This window comes from Lactuca saligna, chromosome 4 (assembly GCF_052625555.1).
Source record: "Lactuca saligna cultivar CGN05327 chromosome 4, ASM5262555v1, whole genome shotgun sequence".
Classification (NCBI taxonomy): Eukaryota; Viridiplantae; Streptophyta; class Magnoliopsida; order Asterales; family Asteraceae; genus Lactuca; species Lactuca saligna.
Genome location: NC_136420.1, coordinates 24,302,768 through 24,325,858, shown reverse-complemented (window position 1 = coordinate 24,325,858; position 23,091 = coordinate 24,302,768). Strand labels below are relative to the sequence as shown.

The 23,091-nt window shown below is 35.9% G+C and overlaps 1 protein-coding gene and 1 pseudogene across 3 annotated transcripts; both read left to right on the top strand.

Moving 5' to 3' along the window:
- Nucleotides 1–1,407: 1,407 nt before the first annotated feature.
- LOC145039379 (F-box/FBD/LRR-repeat protein At1g13570-like) lies at nt 1,408–2,916 on the top strand (annotated as a pseudogene).
- A 17,820-nt stretch (nt 2,917–20,736) lies between these two features.
- On the top strand, nt 20,737–22,857 carry LOC145041395 (F-box/FBD/LRR-repeat protein At1g13570-like). 3 transcript variants are annotated; one of them, XM_078989426.1, is made up of 5 exons: nt 20,737–20,861; nt 21,198–21,810; nt 21,897–22,004; nt 22,094–22,246; nt 22,327–22,857. In XM_078989426.1, the coding sequence occupies exons 2-5, from the start codon at nt 21,238–21,240 to the stop codon at nt 22,648–22,650; spliced, it is 1,158 nt and encodes a 385-aa protein (XP_078845552.1). In that variant the 5' UTR covers nt 20,737–20,861; nt 21,198–21,237; the 3' UTR covers nt 22,651–22,857. The 3 variants fall into 3 exon arrangements, with proteins under 3 accessions (XP_078845552.1, XP_078845550.1, XP_078845551.1); XM_078989424.1 differs by having other exon boundaries at nt 20,737–20,882; XM_078989425.1 differs by having other exon boundaries at nt 20,737–20,889.
- The last annotated feature ends 234 nt before the right edge of the window (nt 22,858–23,091 follow it).

Genomic DNA, 23,091 nt, shown 5'->3' with positions numbered 1-23,091 from the left:
TGAACAACATGTAACTTGTCATCTTCCGCCACCTTTAGAGAAACCATGCAAACCCAATGAGCCAGAGTACTCGAACATACTTCATTTCCAATTGCAAGCCTAAGGTCAGTTTGCAAAGGACTTACTTCATCCACACACATATCAACAAACTTTACTAATGCAAATTCTGATTTAGGGTTTGTGTTTTTTCTAATTAAATATTGGCAACTATAACACGGATGTACTCTTCTCTTTTTCTTCTTCTTCTTTTTTCGTCGATTTGCAATAATTCTGAGTAGATTTAGGGTATTAATTTATGGCTATGGTGGTTGAAGTTTGTTATTTTATTTTTATTTTTATTTTTTATTTTGGTTTAATTTATTTCCCATCCACCTCCGACAACCTCGGTTCATCGACCATTCGTAACCCCATTCACCTCCAACAACACCTCCAGATAACCCTCCCGACAATCTCCAACAACCACCACAATTAATCTATACTAACCACCATTAGACCCACTTATTTGTAAAATATTTTTTATTAATAAATAATACATCAATTATTAAAAAAAAAAAAAAAAAAAAAAAAAAAAAAAAAAAAAAAAGTGAACAAGAAAATAGATAAGGGGAAATATTATCTTTTCATGTCTATAAGGGATGAAAAACCTAATAAAATGACATCTTTGGGACCATGGGAGTGTAAAAACAGTTAAGACCAAATGCGAAAGTTATGCAAACCGAGACGATTTCAATAAATTGTTCTAAAAAAATATAAAATAAGAAAAACTTATCGAGCCCTTCTGTATAGTATCTAAAAAGGAGGGGCCAGTTAGATATTTATAAAATCCCGCCATAAACTGTCTCATTGGTTCCCGAATCCCAATTCCCATTCTTTTTGTCATCGGCGGTCTCTCTTCAACTCCCACCCACCGGAACCCTAGAGCTAACAATTCAGGTTTACTTTCAAGCTTTCAATTATCTCAACTTCATGATCCTTAGTTGTTTTCACGGTTAATAGATCGTCTAACTTACTAAAATGCGGTTTATTTGAACTTTAAAACCTAGTTCATATACTTCCATTTTTACGTGTTTAATACAAGTATATATAACTCGTTGTGCGATCTTAACTTTGATAATATGAAATCAAATTATCAAACAATCCCTAATTGTTGGTGTGTTTTAGGCATTCATAATACCGTATAACTTGTTCTAGCAATTATAAGGGTAGACATTGGCATGCATGGCGTCATCATGTGGGTTATAATAAGGAATTTAGAACTCTAGAAAGCAGACAAAGCATAAATAAGATAGTTATTACTTATTAGTATCATCGATCTTGAGACTCGAGCATAGTTGTTTTTGATTTGCATATTCGTCTTCTCGTTCCATTCATATATGTTTGAACCAAAGATCATATTTCATTGTATTAATGCAGTATATATGAATTAATGGCTAATTGATGATATTATATAGGAAAAAGTGCATTGCAACATAATCTATTTGGCATTGAATTCTACTTTACAGCCGTGTGGAGTATCCAAACCTTGAGGGACTCATGCAAGCTCATATCCAAAGTCGGGATAGAATCAGTGCTCTTCCTCAAGATATAATTGAAAAAAATTCTGACTCTTATGCCAATCAGAGATGCATTGAGGACGAGCATTTTGTCAAAGAAATGGAGGTATTGCTGGACAGGCATCCAGAAACTTGTATTTGATGACAATCTGGTTAAACAATCATCTAACATGGAGGAAGAAATCGAAAAATATAAGCTTATCAATGCCATCTTCCACGTTTTGTTGCTACATAAAGGTCCGGTATCAGAACTCTGTATTTGTATCACAGATGCAGAAATTGTTAATGAGATTGACCAGATAATACTTCATCTTTCACGGAGTAAAAATATCAAGAAATTCACTTTTGAGATTTCTTCAATCGATGAATATTACAAGTTACCGTTTTCATTCACCTATCTCTCAAATACTGTAAAATTGAGGTTCCATCAATGTTTAATGGATTTAGTATGTTGAAGAGCCTGATCTTTGAAGATGGTATAATCACTGCCAATATGCTTCAACAACTCCTTATTAGCTGCCCATTGCTTGAGGAATTTACTTTGGTAAGGTCCATATTACTACTTATGAAGAAGCTCTTTCAGTTGATACCATCTTACAAAGGTATTTAATTTGATGCAGATTAGGGACGAGCTGGTAGGGTTTACTGAGTGTGAATTGGTTGAATTGTTTAAGTGTTTACCTTCAATTCAGGTTCTGGAAATCATGCAGTTGTTTATCATGGTAATTATAATACTTAACTTGACTGTTTTATTTCATCGTGTTTAAACTTTTGATCTTAATTTTAGTATTTGTTTAAAGCATTTGGGTGCAGAAAGTAATAGTATGCCACATAAGCTTCCCATTTCATTAGTCCGCTTGAGAATACTTGGTCTCGGTGTGTGTTTCCTTGAGCTTTCGTTTGTTCTATGTGTGATCAGCAGCTCTCCAAATTTGGAGAAGATCAAAGTGGAGGTAAATATAATTATATAAAATATCACATATGGTTTTAATTAATAATACATCTTCATGATTCTACTTACAAAATTTTGACATTTTTTTTTCTGATTTAGATTTGTTGGGAACATGATCGGCGGTGTGTTGAACAAGCATTCGATAACTTGCCTGATATTCAAGATTATTTGGGCCTGAACTTGGATCATCTTAAAGAACTGGAGATAACAAGTTTCCATAACTATGCTCCTGAGATGGAATTTTTGAAGCTAATCATGGCTAAGTCACCTCTGCTTAAGAAAGCACGAATCGAGCTCCATGATTCTGTTTCTGTTGCCGAAGAAGTTATGATGCTTCGAGATTTGCTACACTTGCCGTTGCCACGTGCATCACCAGCAGGTAAGTTCATTATCGAACGACTAAAAAAATAACTTTTGAATGTAAATTAAGTTCAATTTCATTGGTTATTGTTACATTTATTGTCAACTCAACCTGTTAAGATGTAATTTTTTGGTTGATTATGACAAATGCTACTTTCTACTTTTTTTATATTTGTAAATTTAGTATCTTAATCTAAAATGTAGACGATAGATATATTATGATTTCAAGACTAAAAATACATACAGTACATGTTATTATGCGTTTACATGTGTGCTATGTCTATATGTACAAAGCACAAATAGAGCTTTGTACATCTGTTTCTATTGATAAAGAAAATAAGATGCTTCGAGATTTGTTAAACTTGCTATTTACACATATGCATCACCAACAGCCAGGTTCATTATCGAACACCCTAAATATTAAACCGTGAATTCAAATAAAATTCTACTGATGCAGTTGTAAATATGTTGGTTAAAATACACGGATTGTTAAAGCGCAGTGCCTTTATTGTCTATATTTCTTTTTGGGTTGATTATGAGTATTATGACAACATCTCTATTATATTCCCCAACTCACAATTTGACGCTCTACCATTGAAACACAATCAAAAGTTATAAAATGTAAACGTTATATTATCATCTCGTCACTGAAAAACAAAATATAACTACAATCACAAAGGAAATTACAAAATAAATTTTAGAGTAAATGACAAAATATATGGTTTGATCAAATTTATAGTTTTTGGTCCCTACCAAAAAAATTGATAGGTTGCATCATGGTGATATCAAAAGATTTGATAAGGGATATTTAAAAATTACGGACTTGACGTAAGTGCCCTATGAACATTTTAGGTTTTACCCGTTGAGTCCTTAAAGTTTTTGTCGGATTTTATGGGTCCCTAAACTAGGATATGACCTACTCTTTTAGTCACTGTCGATCTGTAATAACCGGTTCAACAACTTTTTAGACCAAAAAAATTTACATTGTACCCTTATAAAGGCAAAAAAAAAAAAAAAAAAAAATTGAGGATCAATTCATACAAAAAAAAAAAAAAAAAAAAAAAACTCTCATTTTCTTTTAAACCAAAAAAGATAGATTGGAGGATCAATTCATACAAAAATAACTTACTATTGTTTTTAGTAGAAAAACAAGATAATACTAGAAAACTCCAAATTCAAAATCCACCAATTTTGATGATTAGAAAATATGAAGAAAGATATGTAGTTAATTAAAGCTTAGAACTATATGGCCACAAACTCTGTTGGATCACACTTCTACTTATAATTCACTTATCCCTAATTATAACGAAGCTCACAAGATAACTTTTATCCATATCTAAGAAATAAACCATGGGAAATCAGTAACCAAAACAACAGTGACCAATACACATGCCAACCCTGAATTTAGGTACATTATCATAACCTTTTTTTAAGATTAATAGAAAAATCAATTCATTTGGAGTACCGATTATCTAGGAAAGAAAAATGTTATGCAAAATACCTTAAGTTGTGATTGTATGTTGGGCTAAAACAAACATCCTTACTCACTACCATGAATAACCGACATGATAGTAGAGTGAGTTGGATTTAGAAAGATATATCCATGTCTATTTATAAAGTATTACTTAACGGATAGAATAAACTCTCAATACCTAAGACACTATACGCAGTAGATGCTAAAATCTACGTCTACTTTATCAAATACATTTCCAAATAATAGCTTCTCTTACCGGATAATTTAAAATTGATTTTGAAGCTCAAATACTAGAGAAGTAATAAAACCTACACAACTTATAACAAATTTCTCAAGGGTAGTAAAACCATCAGTAGACAAACTCTTAAACATATTAGAATCAATTAGAAAACTAAGATACATAAATGGAAATATGTTAATTAACGTCCCAGAATTTCATACATACCATTGATCTCTTCCCAAGAAACTCCAACAACCGTATTAATAGACTTGGCCAAGTTGATTTATAGCTTATGATCTAAGAAAAAACAACAAAGGATTAAGATCATAATCTTCGCATTCTCATGAGACTAATCTCCTAAACGAATGGAATCATGCACATTGAAGAAATTCGTAAGAACCAAATTAGATGCATAAATACATAATTATTGAAAAGGTTAAATGAAGTACACTAATGATCCATTATGGATGAGTTTGAAATTTAACGGGAAATCCGAGACAAGACCCGCTCCGAGACTCATTACTTATGAGGACATACAAGAGCAACTAGGTCATCTACTACTTCATAAACCGAGTAAACATCCTAAGACTCTCAAGGATAACATGGATCGGCAAGGATTCGAGTTGAATCGATCGAAATGTAGCATTTTTTCGAGCTCGAGTATTGGTCTTTTCTGTAGCTAAAGTGTCACACCCCCGAACCAGACGGCGGAAACGTCCGAGGGCTTTCGTGACTCATTGAAATACCATCACAATGCATATACATGAAACATAACATAAAACATCACCAACATTTGGAATAGTACAACCGATAGTGTTTACATTCGTTACATTGTTCAAACGTTTCATTCTCAAAATAACTATCATAGAGTATAAATCATCCTTCACCTTATCTGTTACCTGAGAATACAAGTATTTTGAAAAACGTCAATATACGAAATGTTGGTGAGTTCATAAGTAGTGTTTGAAATCCAATGTAATGTTTGAAACCCATCAGAAAATCCGATATTTTCTAATAATAGAATAGTGTAAAAATATGTGTTGATCCATGAGTATGCATGTTTGAATTCTATAGATGTAAGCGTAAGAGTTATGAAAATTCGACCGGTAATTCATAATTTGTAATTGTTGAAAACTCTAGAAAAACCCGACGTTTTCCTATCACTTTGTATTACTTAGTTGTATACCGTTGTTTCGTTTCGTTAGAGGGAAATCGTTGAGTTCCGGAGGCATTGAGAATACAATGGGTGGTGAAGTGTTGTGACGTACGTCTATGAAAACGTCCAATCGACAACCTTACAAGCGATCCCTTAGGTGCCACTCGTAATTCTTCACACAACTCGATCCTCCCGGATTTGTGTAGTCCCACGACCGGAGGGAAGGAGAGAAGGTGCGAAACCCTCGGTATTTCCCCGCGTCGTTCAGGATAAATGCAATTGCGAAGGGCCCGAAGCCCAACCCGCAATCGTGAGTTACCGACTTTACTAGCAGCACTGAAGGACCCTTGGGGACCAGCAGCACGTTTGCCATTGAAAGTCCTGTTACGTTATGTCGGATCGGTAAAACCCAACACTCCGTAAGAGAGAGAGATCTTCGGGCCTTAAGATCAGGTCATTGGGCTAGCTAGGCTCAACGAACAAGATTTTACACTTTTGGGGCCCAAAGATGGTGCATAGACGTCTGCGCACACTCGTATGTATAGTGAATTCTCCATCGTTATTAGTTATGAATCGAAATGTCGTAACGTCGGCTTGTTAGTGGTTTTGGATTTTTATTGGTTCGAGACCGAACCAATTCGTTTAACAACGACTTTTGGTATTGTAGTGTATTGTGTTTCGTCGACAAGCGTGATATCGTCAATTGGTCAAATTGCATGTATTAACTAGCCTTGAAGATTTTCTGTTTTCAGCCCCTCCTTAATTGTAGAATTTACCCTTTTCACCCCTTTATTTAAAAACTTTCCGGTTTGGTCCTTAAATCAATTTTTCTTGACATTTTTATACCAAAAATTATTGAAATAAGTATCTTTCAGCATATTTATCATAGAAAACAGTTTAAGCCCTCGAAATTTCAGTTTTCTCGGTTATAGCCCCTCTTTTTCGCAACTTTTACATTTTTGACCCAATTTGGAAAATTTTTACAACTTTGGTCCCTTTTAAATTTGAAAAGCATTTTAAACCTTTGAAAAGCACATGGAACACTTATAGTCCACTTTTTTACAGAAAAATGCAGTTTTGGTCCTCCAATTTAGAAAATTTCGCATATTGGGCCTTATTGGGCCGAAAATGTCATATTTAGCCCAATAAGCTTGGAATTTATGTTTTTAACCCTCTAAATAGTATATTTTCAGAAAATACATTGTGTAAACTGTTTTGACTCATCTCACCCATCAGATTTCGAAATATTTCACTTTAGGCCCTTTAACTTTGTATTTTCAACATTTTATGTCAAAAAAAAAAAAAGAGTTTTTAGCCCAAGTTAAGTGTTGTCAAGCTATTTAGCCATTTTCTTAGTATACTTTGCAATGTAGTAGTATATTTTATGCTATAATAAGATATATGTCTCGGTTTTTAGCATTTCATACTAAATCTATCATCAAAATCATACAAAACATACACATAAGCATAGAAATCAACCACAACATACACATAATGATGGATCTACACTTTTTCTTGTATTCTCCCCCACAAAAACTCATAAAAACCGAAAATAAGGGGATATGAAACTCACCTTGGGTGTTGATTCGGTTTTTGAAGAAAGAATGGAAGAAATGAAGTGATTTTTGGCCTTTGCACTCCTTGATGAAATTTTCGAGTTTATGGGGTTTCTAGAGTACAAGATCATGATTTTTGCATGGATTAGGAAGAGATTTTTGATAAATAAGGAATACAAGTCATAGATCCAAGCAAAACCTTACCTTAGATGATGATTTTGTGGAAGAACTTCCTTGAATGCTTCCTAAATTTCGAGATTTTGGATGGAGAAGAAGAAGAAGTCTTGAGTGATTTTAGAGAGAGTTTGTGAGTGTTTTGTGTGTGTGTGGTGTTGCTCTCGGCCGAGTTCAGGAAGAAGAGAAGAGAGAGAGTTGAGTTGACATTCCTAGTTGCATGTTGGTCCATGCATGGAGATATGTGGGATATAAGTGAGGTGGCAAGGCTTAAGTCACTCTTCCTTCTTGGTTTTGGGCTTATGGGCCGAGAATTGTAAATGGAAGGGAAAAAAATTGGGCTTTAATGTCCTAACCCATGTAGATGTTAAGTTGGATGGTTTTTAGTCCAAAAGAAATATAATATGATTTTTACCCTTTGTTGGGCTAGTTTAGGTTAATCATGGTTCAAAATTTTGTATTTATTTCATTCTAGGTTCAACATGGCTCACAATGTTGAAATAAATAAATGTGGTTCCAATTAGAGCCCAATTAGGGTTCTAAGCCCATGATAGTCCAATTGGAAGCTTATTGGTCCATTTGGATCCAATAAGGAAGTTCTAGTCCAAAATATACTTAACAAGAACTTCTAGGGTTTTCCAATCGTTTGATGTAGTGAATTGGGGTTTAGCTTCCTATTGAGTAAACATCATACTTGTTTTTGAGTTTTTGATTTCAACATTTAATTGAGTATAGTGATTACAAGACATAGAATTCCTAGTTGTGACATAAAGCACAACAGAAATGTGATGCATGTCAAGAAAAATGCAGGTGGGAGTGTTTTGGGTACTTCTATGATGAATGATAAGATTAAAGAGATATCAAATGTAGTGGAGGACTTGAGAAATCTGAATATCCATCGACCACAAAAGTCTCTAACACATCCTTAACCAAAAAGAGCTCAACATGAAGCAAAGATGTTGTGTAGAACTACTAAACCACTAAGAATGCAAAATTCGTTATCATCCTGGAAAAGCCGATATAGTAGCAGACGTGCGCAGCCGAAAGGAATACTCGGGTCACCGAGTGAAATCATTAACCATGACTATTCATTCACACCTATCCACGTAGATCAAAGAGGCTCAACTGGAAGCCTTGAAACCCGAAAATGTCATAGGGGAATCCCTAAGAGGAATGGATAAAAATCTATAAGTCAAGGGCGACAGAGTTCGTTATCTCATGAATCGGATCTGGACACCAAAGTTCGGTGGATTTAGATATGTTGTCATGAATGACGCTCACAAGACTCGGTACTCCATTCATCCTAGTTCAAACAAGATGTACCTGGACCTAAATAAGCTTTATTGGTGGCCGAACATGAAAGCCGAAATCGCTACTTATGTGGGCAAATTCCTGACTTGCGCTAAGGTCAAAGTAGAATATCAGAAGCCCTCGGGTTCACTGCAACAACCAGAGATACCCGAGTGGAAGTGGGAACTGATAACCATGGACTTCATAACTAAGTTACCCAAGACAACGGGTGGACTTGACTGTTGGATAAGGTGTCTAAGTCCATAACTTATTTGGTATATACTTGACCCGACCGGCATGGTCCATTTGGGTTGCATCTCATCCAAACTATTATGGATAATTTTATGAGAGTTATACACATATGTTTATTAATATATTATGAGTTATAATATATTAATATGAAGTTACGTTATTTAATTAGTTTTAGTCTTAAATTAATTATGGATTAATTTAGAGATTAAAAGGAATACTAATTAAATTATGGGCTATTTGTTTTATATAGTGTGGGCTAAAACTCATTTGTTAATGGGCTAGGCTTATGTGGAAGTCCATGGATGATCCATGGAGCTTTTAACCCATGGATCCTTGGAAAAGGAAAAGACATGGGTTATTAGGGTTTCACCCTAACCATGCATACTATATAAGCATGCTTATGGAGCATGAAAAAGAGCCTAAGATAGCCTAAGAGAAATCTAGTGTTCTAGTGTGTGTGTGCATGTGTGTGGCCGGTTTATACAAGGTGTATATACTCTCATCAAAGTTTTCCAAGAGTTTGTGGTGTTTGTGATTCCATTTGAGGCATTCACACTATTGGTGCTTGGCCCTCAAACTCCTAAGAACCCAACTCATCAAAAGGTATGTAATCTCTTCTAACTTGTTTTATGTTGAAATGTTCCCCATGCCATGTTAGATAGGTTATAAACCTTGGAAAATTATTATTTTGCATGTATTTAGACAAACATAGATCCAAGGTTTATTAGGGTTGCATGCACACTTAGGAAGTGTTAGATTGCTCAAAACCCAACAGTGGTATCAGAGCCTAGGCTTGCTTGTTTGATACTTGATGCAAAATATTGAAAAAAGTCGAAATCGTTGCTGTCTGCATGGTCGACTCGCCGAGTCCATTGGGGGGACTCGCCGAGTCCAAGGCAAACTTCAACCTACTCGGCGAGTCCATTCGTGCACTCGGCGAGTAGGATCGAAGAAATGCAGAATCTCGACTTTTGCTGCTGGAAATGGACTAGAAACATTACCCTAAATTGTTTTGGTGTTATAAAACTTATTTTAGTTGGTGTAATGGTTGTTCTAATCCATTTACAATAGCATATATCAAAATTCCATGATTTTATGTGTTCATATATTTCTTGAATTTTGATGATCATGTTCATGTTCTTATGAATTTAGAAAATGATAGGAATTATTTGCTGAATTGTTTAGAATTAATTCTTAATCATTTATGTGTTTTAATGGAGTCCATAATTTGTCCTCAAGTTATGGATTACCAAAGGTCACTTTCATTTAACACACACTTAAAACACATAAGTTACATGAAAATGAAGAGTCTTCATTTTTATGAACCTTTAATTCATAAGTTATGAAATGAAGAGTTTTGCAAAGTTACAAAACTTGCCCTCAAGTTTTGGAATTTGTAAAGTTTCACACACTTTAATAAACTTTAATTCCAAACCTTAGAGTTTTAATAGTTAAAATTCAACCCTTATACTATTTATAACATTAATGGTTAATTATTATATATATATGTATAAGAATAAGTCGTTTTACCGTTAGTAGGCCTCATTCACGAAGCCGGTCTATAAGGTGGGTATAAGGTTGTTGCCTATAAAATGGTGACTTAATGGGTGTACACTCTCACCCACCGCTTGCTTGATCGGTGGAGGGTCGTTAGCCGAACGGGTAGAACAATGACTTTAAATCCTCATTAAAAGTATAATGAATATTATAAAATAACTAAACTCTTTTAATTCCCAATCTTAGTTATTTTAGGAAAATGTGAACATGGTGCTAATCCATGGAATTCACACTTTGTACCTTACCAAGTCGTTAGTGGAGCGTGTGTGGTTAACCGGCACACTAATTAGACTAGTAAGGATCACGAAGGGTAACTTAATGTTGTCATAGATCAATGGAGCGTGTGTGGTTAACCGGCACATTGATTAGGTGATAATATTAGGAGTACCAAGTGAGTTAGCATGGTTATTCACACCTTGTTTTGTGATCCTCGGCATCCCAGTCACAAAACTTGAAGGGCACAATCGAGATTGAAACATGCCATTGAAAAGTTCAATGAATCTCAAAAGAATCTAGGAATTTCAAATCCAATTAAACCTAATTAATCATTTCGTTTTCATGGTGGAAATTGGTGAATCGTCATTCGCCTACCTTTCAAATATATTATTACTTAGATTACGGCATCCCTCTTCTAAGTGTAATATATTGTGATTGGATCCTAGCCTTAATATTACGTTTGGGTGTCTTATTAAGGATCCTAAATATCTAATCTAAACTTTCTTTCTTCTTTCAGATGTCTTCCAACACTAATGCTTCAGGCTCTAACCCAACTGGTTCTTTCTCTCTCATGAATCTTTGTGGGAGGGTCATCTTTGATGGTTCCAACTTCATGGATTGGATTAGGAACATCAGGATGGTTACTCGTTACGAGGACAAGGAATATGTCCTCGATAAGGAGTTAAAAGAACTTGATGAGTCTACTGCTACTCCTGAGGAGATCGCTGAATTCAGGACTCATGAGAGAGATGCTACTAAGGTGGCATGTATCATGATGGCCACGATGACAGCCGAGCTCCAAAAGTCGTATGAAGATTTCTACCCTTTTGAGATGCACCAAGACCTGATGGAAAGGTACCATCAGAGTGCTCGTCAGGAGCGGTATGAAATAATCTCCTCCATAATAACTACCCGCATGAAGGACGGTGAATCCGTCACGAGCCACATGCAAAAGATGCAAAGGTATGTGGACCGTTTGCTGAAGCTGAATGTTAACATCCCCGAGGAGTTAGCAATTGACATCATTTTGCACTCCTTACCTTCTTGTTATGATCATTTTCGAATGACATATCATATGAACAAGGAGGAAGTTACCCTCAGCAAGCTTCAAGGACTCTTGAAGACCGCGGAAACCGGTCTTAAGGGTAAAGCGGTTGTTACCTCTACTACTCCTACTCCAACTTCTACCCTTGTTTTAGCTATTGGGCAAGGCAAAGGGAAAAAGAGGAAGCACCCTTCGAAGGGTACCAAGGGAAAGTCTCTTGAAGGCTCCTCATCAAAGACTAAGAACGGTTCTGTCACTCCTTCTGCCATTCCCAAGGATGCTGAATGCTTTTATTGCCATGAAAAGGCACACTGGAAGCGAAACTGCCCTAAGTACTTGCAGGATCTAAAGGATGGGAAAGTGAAACCCACCTATGCAGGTATTTACACTATATTGTCTAATTACTCAACATATTCTAACTCTTGGGTGCTTGATACAGGATGTGGTATTCACATATGTTCTGATATGCAGGGCCTAAGAAAAAGTGAGGATGTGGAGCACGGGAAGATAAACTTAATCATGGGGAATAGGAAGGCTTCACCTGTTTCCAAGATTGGAGTTTATACTTTGTTGCTTAATAATGGGTTAAAATTAGATTTGAATAAATGTGTATACTCGTCTGAAATGGCGAGGAATATTATTTCTTTTCATGCTTTGTACAAACAAGGTTTTACCTTTTCGTTTGATAATGAATGTGGTGGTATTAATGCTTTCTTTAATAATGTGTTTTATTTTAAAGCATTACCTTGTGATGGTGTGTATGAAACTGTGTCGATTGTAGACAACTTAGGAAATAATGTGTTGTATATTGATTCTTCTACTAGCCTAGATAAAGCATCATTGTGGCATTGTCGTCTTGGACATGTAAACAAGAAACGCATAGGCCAACTCCAAAAGAGTGGAGTCTTGGAATCATTTGACCTCAAATCAGATGATAGTTGTGAATCTTGTCTACTTGGAAAAATGACGAAATCACCCTTCACTGGAACTTGTGAGAGGGGTGAAGGTTTGTTGGACCTAATACATACTGATGTATGTGGGCCATTCAAAACCGCCACAAGGGACGCTAATCGGTATTATGTGACTTTTATTGATGATTTTAGTAGATATGGGTATGTCTACTTAATCAAACATAAGTCCGAAACCTTTGAAAGGTTTAAGGAATTCAAGCAGGAAGTAGAAAATCAATTGGGCAGGAACATTAAGATGCTTCGATCCGATCGAGGTGGTGAGTATCTTAGTACCGAGTTCCTTGACTATCTTAAGGAGTGTGGGATTGTCTCACAATTGACTCCTCCCAGGACACCACAACTGAATGGTGTAGCTGAGAGGCGTAATCGTACCTTGTTGGACATGGTTCGCTCTATGATGAGTCGAGTTTCGTTACCAATCTCTTTTTGGGGGTATGCCTTAGAGACTGCCGCCCATATCCTTAATCTAGTCCCTACAAAGAAGGTTACCAAAACACCTCATGAGATGTGGACTGGGAAGGTTCCCAATTTGGACCACATCAAAGTTTGGGGTTGCGAAGCTTTCGTGAGGCGCGAAGCTCATGATAAGCTTGAACCCCGAAGTGAAAGGTGTATTTTCATCGGCTACCCACAGAAATCCTTCGGTTACCTTTTCTAAAGACCCAGTGAGAATGTGGTCTTTGTAGCACGAAGAGGGATCTTTCGCGAGAAAGAATTTATAAGCCAAGGAGACAGTGGGAGGCAGATTGATCTTGAAGAAATTCAAGAATCAATTGATGAAGGAACCTCAGACACTAGCAATCAACCTGAGGAGGAAACTCCTGTTGATCCAGCTGACGAGTCTGTACCTCCGAGACGTTCCACACGGGTTAGGAACACACCTTCGTTTTATTATGGTTTTCATATTACTACGGAAGGTGATACGTTTATTAGTGATAGTACACTAGTAAATTTGGATGAACCTAGCAGTGTTAAGGAAGCCATGGCAGGCCCGGAGTCTGCTAAATGGAAGGAGGCTATGGACAGCGAGATACAGTCCATGTATGACAATCAAGTGTGGAACTTGGTTGACAATGTACCGGGCCGTAAAACAGTCGGGTGCAAATGGATCTTCAAAAAGAAGACCGACATGGAAGGAAAAGTGCATACTTATAAGGCTCGACTGGTTGCGAAGGGTTTTACTCAAACTCAAGGTATTGATTATGATGAAACCTTCTCGCCGGTAGCAAAGATTAAGTCTATTAGGGTTATGTTAGCCATTGCAGCATTTCATGATTATGAAATATGGCAAATGGATGTCAAAACCGCTTTCCTTAATGGTAAGTTGGCTGAGGATGTGTACATGAATCAGCCAGAGGGTTTTGTCAATGCAGAGTACCCTAATAGAGTATGCAAGTTTGAGAAATCCATTTATGGATTAAAACAAGCATCTCGTAGCTGGAATCTTTGTTTTGATGAGAAGGTAAAAGAGTTTGGCTTCTTGAGAAGCGAAGATGAGTCTTGCGTGTATGTCAGAGCTAGTGGGAGTATAGTTAGCTTCTTGGTACTGTATGTGGATGACATACTACTCATAGGAAATAACATCCCAACCTTGCAGGAGGTTAAGTCCTGGCTTGGGAAGTGCTTTGCTATGAAGGACCTAGGGGAGGCTACCTATATCCTAGGGATAAGGATATTAAGAGAAAGGAGTAGAAGACTAATTGGACTTAGTCAGAGTATCTACTTGGATAAGGTGTTGAAAAGGTTCAACATGGAGAATTCCAAGAAAGGAGATTTACCGATCCAAAGCAATACCAAACTGAGTAAGACTCAGAGTCCGAGTACAGAGGCTGAGATAGCTGAGATGAGCCAATTACCATATGCTTCCGCAGTTGGCTCGATCATGTATGCTATAACTTGTACCCGTCCTGATGTGGCATTTGCTTTGAGCATGGTCAGCAGGTTTCAGGGGAACCCTGGCAAGGCTCATTGGACCGCGGTAAAGAACATTCTCAAGTACCTGCGGAGGACTAAGGATTGGGTCCTTACCCTTGGTGGCAGTGATGACTTGAGAATATTAGGGTATAGTAATGCTGGTTTTCAGACTGATAGGGATAATTTCCGCTCTCAGTCGGGCTGGATCTTTACCTTAAATGGAGGGGCAATTTCTTGGAAGAGTTCCAAGCAGGAGACGGTGGCTGATTCGACTTGTGAATCAGAGTATATAGCAGCGAGTGAAGCAGCGAAGGAGGAGATATGGCTAAAGAACTTCATCGGAGACCTTGGAGTTGTACCAGCTATTAAGGAACCTATAGAGATTTTCTGTGACAACAATGTTGCGGTTATCTTAGCCAAGGAACCGAGAGATCATGGCAGATCCCGACACATTGACAGAAAATATCACTTCTTAAGACACAAGATTGAAGAAGGACTCCTTGTGACAAGGAGGATATCGTCAGATGAGAATCCTGCAGATCCCCTTACGAAGGGACTGACGAGGGTTAAGCATTTTCAGCATGCGAGACGCATCGGGCTGAGGGACGATATTAGTTTTACAGATTAGATAGCTTTCCTGAAACTTGTAAAATGTAATCGACGTTTGATGATGAATAAAATTTGTGATTTATTTATGAGTAAAGTGTTACTATCATTGTCAATTATTTACTATTGTTTCAGTTTTGCATGTTTTGACTTCCAGAATAATTAATTTATTCAAACCTCCACAATCGATCATACGTTGGAAGTAGGTATGAATCAAGATTGTCATGAATTGGGTTTGTAGATGCCTTAAAGGTGTTTAGGCATGGCAATGGTTGCTGCAACATTCATGAGTACTCATAAGTTATGAGTATTGGTATAAACCCACGCTCACTTGTATCACTTCATGGAATTTATCTCGAGTGATCGTGAGACGATAACATCATATAAATCTTTAAACCTAGAGATATGAGTTGTTACCTATGAGTTGGTTGTGCATTGATTGCACGTAAACGCATCAGTAACTTGATGTTATAAAACGTGCCTTTGTGTACAATTCAATAAGTAGTAGAACAAGCATATCAGTCGAAGTTTATCTGTTCCTTCTAGAAATAGAAGCGATATCTGGGCCCCTCGATGATTTTGTGTTGACCCATGTACCAGGCCTGGTCAGAACTAAACCGATGTGTTCAGTGAAGTTCTTCGTCAAACAAATCGGATAATCGAGAAACAACTGCTAGACAATAAGCAAGACATAGTTCCATGTGTTTGTCCGGCTGATATCATGAGAACAGAGGATTATGTGATCACTTATCTAAAATGGCGCTTCATAGTTCGACAGAGTCTTCATTTGTTCGAGGGAGTTTTCGAGAGCTACGATTGTTGGTTGGTTCCTGAAGTTATAGGCAAATATAGTTATTAGACTTATCCAAGTGGGAGTCTGTTGGATAAGGTGTCTAAGTCCATAACTTATTTGGTATATACTTGACCCGACCGGCATGGTCCATTTGGGTTGCATCTCATCCAAACTATTATGGATAATTTTATGAGAGTTATACACATATGTTTATTAATATATTATGAGTTATAATATATTAATATGAAGTTACGTTATTTAATTAGTTTTAGTCTTAAATTAATTATGGATTAATTTAGAGATTAAAAGGAATACTAATTAAATTATGGGCTATTTGTTTTATATAGTGTGGGCTAAAACTCATTTGTTAATGGGCTAGGCTTATGTGGAAGTCCATGGATGATCCATGGAGCTTTTAACCCATGGATCCTTGGAAAAGGAAAAGACATGAGTTATTAGGGTTTCACCCTAACCATGCATACTATATAAGCATGCTTATGGAGCATGAAAAAGAGCCTAAGATAGCCTAAGAGAAAGCTAGTGTTATAGTGTGTGTGTGCATGTGTGTGGCCGGTTTATACAAGGTGTATATACTCTCATCAAAGTTTTCCAAGAGTTTGTGGTGTTTGTGATTCCATTTGAGGCATTCACACTATTGGTGCTTGGCCCTCAAACTCCTAAGAACCCAACTCATCAAAAGGTATGTAATCTCTTCTAACTTGTTTTATGTTGAAATGTTCCCCATGCCATGTTAGATAGGTTATAAACCTTGGAAAATTATTATTTTGCATGTATTTAGACAAACATAGATCCAAGGTTTATTAGGGTTGCATGCACACTTAGGAAGTGTTAGATTGCTCAAAACCCAACATTGACACCATCTGGGTGATAGTTGACATGTTAACCAAATCCGTAAACTTCGTACCAATAAAAGAGATGGACAAGATGGAGAAACTGACTAGGGAATACATTAAAGAGATCGTGCGGCTACATGTTGTGCCAATATCCATTATCTCTGATAGGGATAGTAGATTCACCTCAAGGTTCTAGCAGTCACTACAAAAAATCCTTGGGAACTAGGTTGGACATTAGTACGGCCTACCACCCACAGACCGACGGGTAGAGCTAAAGAACCATTCAAACATTGGAAGACATGCTGAGAGCTTGTGTAGTAGACTTTGGTAAAGCTTGGGATACCTACTTACCTCTCTTCGAGTTCTCATACAACAATAGCTATCACACTAGCATCAGAGTTGCTCCATTTGAAGCCCTCTATGGCCGCAAGTGTAGATCACCTCTTTGTTGGGCTGAAGTAGGTGACACGCAACTAGCAAAGGGGAAAATTCCTGACAGCACCCTTACCGGACCTGAGATCATAAGGGAAAAAACAAATAAGATCGTCCAAATTCGAGAAAAGACTGAAAGCATCTCGAGATCAACAAAGGGCTATGAAGATAAGAGACACAAACCCTTGGAATTCTAGGTGGGTGACCGCGTTCTGTTAAAGGTCTCACCGTGGAAAGGAATGATATGTTTTGGAAAACATGGGAAACTAAATCCAAATTACATCGGACCGTTCACAATTCTTACGAGAATCGGTCCAGTGGCTTACAAACTACAACTACCACAGGAACTTAGTAACATACATCCCATCTTCCATGTATCCAACCTAAATAAGTGTCTTTCCGATGAGACTCTTGTTATCCCACTTGAAAAAATCGATATAAATGAGAGCCTCAACTTCATAGAAAAACCAGTGGAAATCATGGATAGAGAAATCAAAAGAACAAAGCAAAGTCGCATACCCATAGTGAAGGTCCGATTGAACGCCAAACGAGGACCTGAATACACATGGGAACTAGAAGATCAAATGAAACAAAAGTACCCACATCTTTTCTCTAACACATGAAGTCTCATTCTAGAACTAATTTCGGGATGAAATTCCCTCTAACGGTGGGATGATGTGACAACTGGCAAACTTGGAGTCGAACCAAGTCAAAAAGATATACCTTGTATAAGTGAAAACTACATTGTGACCTTGTTACATTAAATCACCATTAGTCATGAGGACATGTTTATATATATATATATATATAGAAAAACCATGCTTATATAAGTTATATATAAATATATGTATTGAAACCCATGTTGATTTAAATTAATACAAGTCAACACAAGTCAAGGATGTAAATCAAAAAGCATGAATTACACCTCACCACAGTGGTTTCAGTTTTAGGAGTCTAGGAAACATGTGGTTTTCGGTTTTTGGAATCTTGGAGCAAAAAGGGTTTTTGGTTTTATGGAGGCCGAAATCCCTTTGTGTTGGCCACTAAGACCAAAATCACCCATTTATGGGTGATGCCAAACCAAAATCAAGGTGATTTCGATCATGGTTAGGCCGAAATCACCCCATTTGACCCACTTGTGTTGATTTTGATTGGTGGATTGTTTCTCCCTAGAAGATTAATTACATTTACCAACACAAACCTCACATCACCTTATATTTCCCTTCCATATATATATATATATATATATATATATATATATATATATATATATATATATATATATATATATATATATATATATATATATAGACACACACACGAATTCATTCATCAGTAAACATTTCCACCCCATAATTCTCTCAAAGACTCAAAACCCATTTCTTTCATCATTCAAGTTCAAAGATCCCAGGGAGCATTCCTCAAATAGTTATACGTCTTTGGTAAGTAATCTTTATATTATCTAGTGTTTATATAACATTTGTAATACTAGTCTCATATATTCACACATTATTATGTGTTTAAACCATTAGGATTATGACATCCTTTACACATTCTAACTCGAAGATCGCCATTTTATCTCGTTATCTAACCGCAACTACACATAAGGTGAGTTCATACTCCCACATTTTCTAATATTTTTCTATGTTTTTAGAGTGGGGGTGGATACAATTAAAACAGAAGGAAACTTGTGTTAAAATACAAACCATTTATTATGTTTTATTATATTTTATACATGTTATATATAAAGGTTAAATAACGTTACTACCAAAATAATAATTTTTTACATGCAAAAGTGTTATAAAACAAAGGTTTTCATTTCAACGTAACATACGTTACAAATTATAATAAGTATAGTTTGTGGAAATATTTATGTTATTTTATCCTTTTGGGACAAAGAAATAATTATATAAAAATATAATTATTTTTACGCTATGAAAAGGTAATACGTACATTTACAAGAAAAATGATTTTCATTTCATGTAAACCTGTTAATGAATACACTTGTGAGATACGTCTTTAAGTATTTATCTAAGTACCAACAAAAATCTTGTATTATAATCAGATTTTCTTGGAGGGAAAGCGTATCACTTGTGTATAGATCTATACAAGATTGACAACTCCACACATACATTGTTAGCTACATTTAGACCGACAGGTTTGGGGTGACAAATATCATAACATTTCGACACCTAAAAAACGTTGTTACAGGCAACTAGTTGCTAGCATGGTTATAAAAATCTCACATAGGGTATTAACAATACATTTGATTTACGGAGCTAACAAACACGTAAAATGGTTTTATATACGTATAAAACTACATATACTATTTTAAGTATAGAAAATACTTATACATTTCGGTCTTGGAACATTTAAGATTACACACGACTTACAATTCATTTCAAAGATAATATTGGATTTTCTGGAACAAACACTATCATTTTACAAACAACGGCTTACAACTCATTTTATGAAAAATATCATATTTTCTGGAAACAAACATGGTTACTTTACACGAAAAGGCATACATTTTCTCATAACATAACTTATGAACTCACAAACTTAATTGTTCATATTTTTCAAAACCACTTTTATTCTCAGGAAATCAGTGTTATAGGTAATCATCAGCTTTTGAGGACGGGACGCTAAGGCGCCGGTTGATAACTCATTTTGTCATCGTATTGTAATTTATTTGGAAGCATGTAACTCATGCAACAATGTAACATTTTAAATTATATTTATGATGGTTGTATTTGTTTTCTTTACTATTACTCAATTGTTATGATATTGTACATGACATCACCCGCCCCCGAATGTTTCTTCCGTTCTGGTTTGGGGGTGTGACACAATTTTAAAAGTTAGACGACTAAATGAGCACAAATCCAAAAGTTAGGTGACTAAATAAGCATAAAGTCAAAAATTTAATGACCTTTTAAAACTTAAAAATAGTTAAGTAACAAAATAATCACAAAACCAAAAGTTAATTGATTAAAAATGACCTAAACAATAAAAATAAGTTAGAAATTTATAAAATAAAAATAAAAAGATTAAAATTGACAACTGAAATTTTAACTATATTTTTGAAGATATAAATAATATTCTGATATCTTAAAAAATAAATATGAAAATAGGTTAGGATTTGGAGGAGAGTAAAGAAAGAAATAAAAGAAAAAATAAAGGTTAAAGGTAGATTGGTGGAAAAAATTGCTCTGTGTACCATTTGTAGCAAAACAAATTATAAAGGACCGAAGTTGTGTAAATCACAGGACCATTTATGTAGTTTTTTTTTTTTTTTTTTTAATATTTAAATATAATATCCATAATCAATAAAAATGTAATAAGTTATAACTTATAACGATTAAAGTAGTAAGGACAAATGTCGGAGGAGTCTCCCCCACTTTAAGAATTTAGGTTGTGCTGCGAAGGCAAGGCAGGCGGAGGGCGACGGCGAAACCGGGAAGGGGCAGAGGTTGCAGCGGTGCGGCGGTAGGCGAATACGTAGCAGTAGTAAGCAGTAGTCTTTTCCTTCATTTTTCCTCCTTTTGCATTGAATTTTTACTTTCTGCTCCTCGCCATTTTTTTTCCTTCCCATTTAAGGTCATCTTCTTCTTCCGCTGATCCTCGTTATAGTTGCCTAATGGTGTAGAGAGAAGGGTACTAATGTCAGCTTACTATTGTAATTAGATATCGAAACTGTTATCATCATGTTAGATATAATAAGGGATTTAGGGCTTTAGTATCAGGATGAGCATCCTTAGGATATTTAGTATACAATTAAAACTAAAATTCTAAATCTATTTGGTTTTGCATATCTCTTTGCAGCCTTTTCGCGATTATGAAACCCTGAGGATCTCATCAAGAGATGAAAGGTCCTCGCAAGAGTTTGGATAGAATTAGCACTCTTCCTCAAGACGCCATTGATTTAATTCTGTCTCTCATGCCTATCCAAGATGCATTGAGAACAAGCATCTTGTCAAGTAAATGGAGGTATTCTTGGACAAGCATGCCAAAACTTGTATTTAGCGACATGGGTGTATCATCTGGTAATAAAGAAATTGATAAATATAAGTTTGTCAAAGCCATCTTCCATGTTTTGTTGCTACACAGGGGTCCGATATTGGAATTCTGTATCATTCTCTTTGTTCATAAAAATATTTTTAGTGAGATTGATCAGATGATACTTCATTTTTCAAGGAGCAATAACATCAAGAAATTCACCTTCCTGATTTGTGATGAATTCTACCTGCTACCCTGTTCGTTCTTTTCATTGCAAGGATTAGAGCACCTAGATCTCACACATTGTGAATTTCACCTTCCATTAATGAATAAGGGATTTAATAAGTTGAAGAAGCTACGCCTTTTCGAGGTTGATATCACTAACAAGATGCTTCGAGGATTTCTTACCAATTGCCCATTACTTGAGGAATTTACTTGGGTAAGGTGCAACAATGTATATAATATAACTACTTATGAATTAAGTACTTTTAATTAAATACATTCTTACAAAGGTATTTGATGCAGGCTAGAGGTTATTATACAAACACAAAGCTTAGTGAGTGTGAATTTGTTGAGCTATTTAAGTGTTTACCTTCGATTCAGGTTCTGAGAATCTCACAGTTGTATATCGAGGTAATACTTAACTTGATTGTTTTCAATCGAGGTAATACTTAACATGATTGCTTTAAACTTTTAATCTGAGTTTCAGTATTTGGTTAAAGCACTTGGGTGCAGGTAGTAATAGTATGCCACATAAGCTCCCCATTTCACTACCCAACTTGAGAATACTTATTCTTAATGTGTGTTTCCTTGATCTTTCGACTGTTCTATGTGTGATCAGCAGCTCTCCAAATTTGGAGGAGATCAAAGTGGAGGTAAATATAACAAACCACATATTGTTTTAATAATAGATCTTCATGATTCTACATACGATTTTGACATGTTTTCTGATTAGATGTGTTGGGACCATGATGAGCATTGTCTTCAACATACTTTTATGAACTTGCCTGATATTCAAGAATATTCGGGCGTCAACTTGGATCATCTTAAAGAGCTGGAGATAACAAACTTCCATAACCATGGTCTTGAGATGGAGTTTGTGAAGCTCATCATGGGTAAGTCACATGTGCTAAAGAAAGCACGGATAGAGCTTCATTATCGTGTTTCTGTTAGTGAAGAAGTGAAGATGCTTCGAGGTTTGGTGCACATGCCATTTCCACGTGCATCATTAGCAGCGAGCTTCACTGTTAAACGCTATAATGAGATTGATTTACTGTAAATGCAAAGAAAGTTTAAGTATTGTTAGGTTAACTGTGTTGGTTAAAATAGAAGGATTATCAAAGCACAGTTCCTCTGTTACTGTCTAAGTGTCTTATATTAAACTTATTTTGATGTCCTTTTAGGGTTGATTATAGAATAGTATGAATGCTGCTGCTTTCTACTGAATATTACACAAAATGGAATCTCACAGTTGATATGAGCAATATTTGCATTGGATATTTTAGGTAATTGTTTGTATAAAAAGCCCACTTTTTTCGGCCACCCCTGTTGTTCTACCATCTGAAAATTCTTCCAGTTTATCATTGTTTGTTTAACTAAAAAGCATCAACTAGCTAACATTAACAAGACACACAATCTTGAACCCTCAAAATTTCTAGCATATCATTGTAACATTAAATCAAAGCACAAGCCTAATTGTAAATTAAGGCACAAACATGAA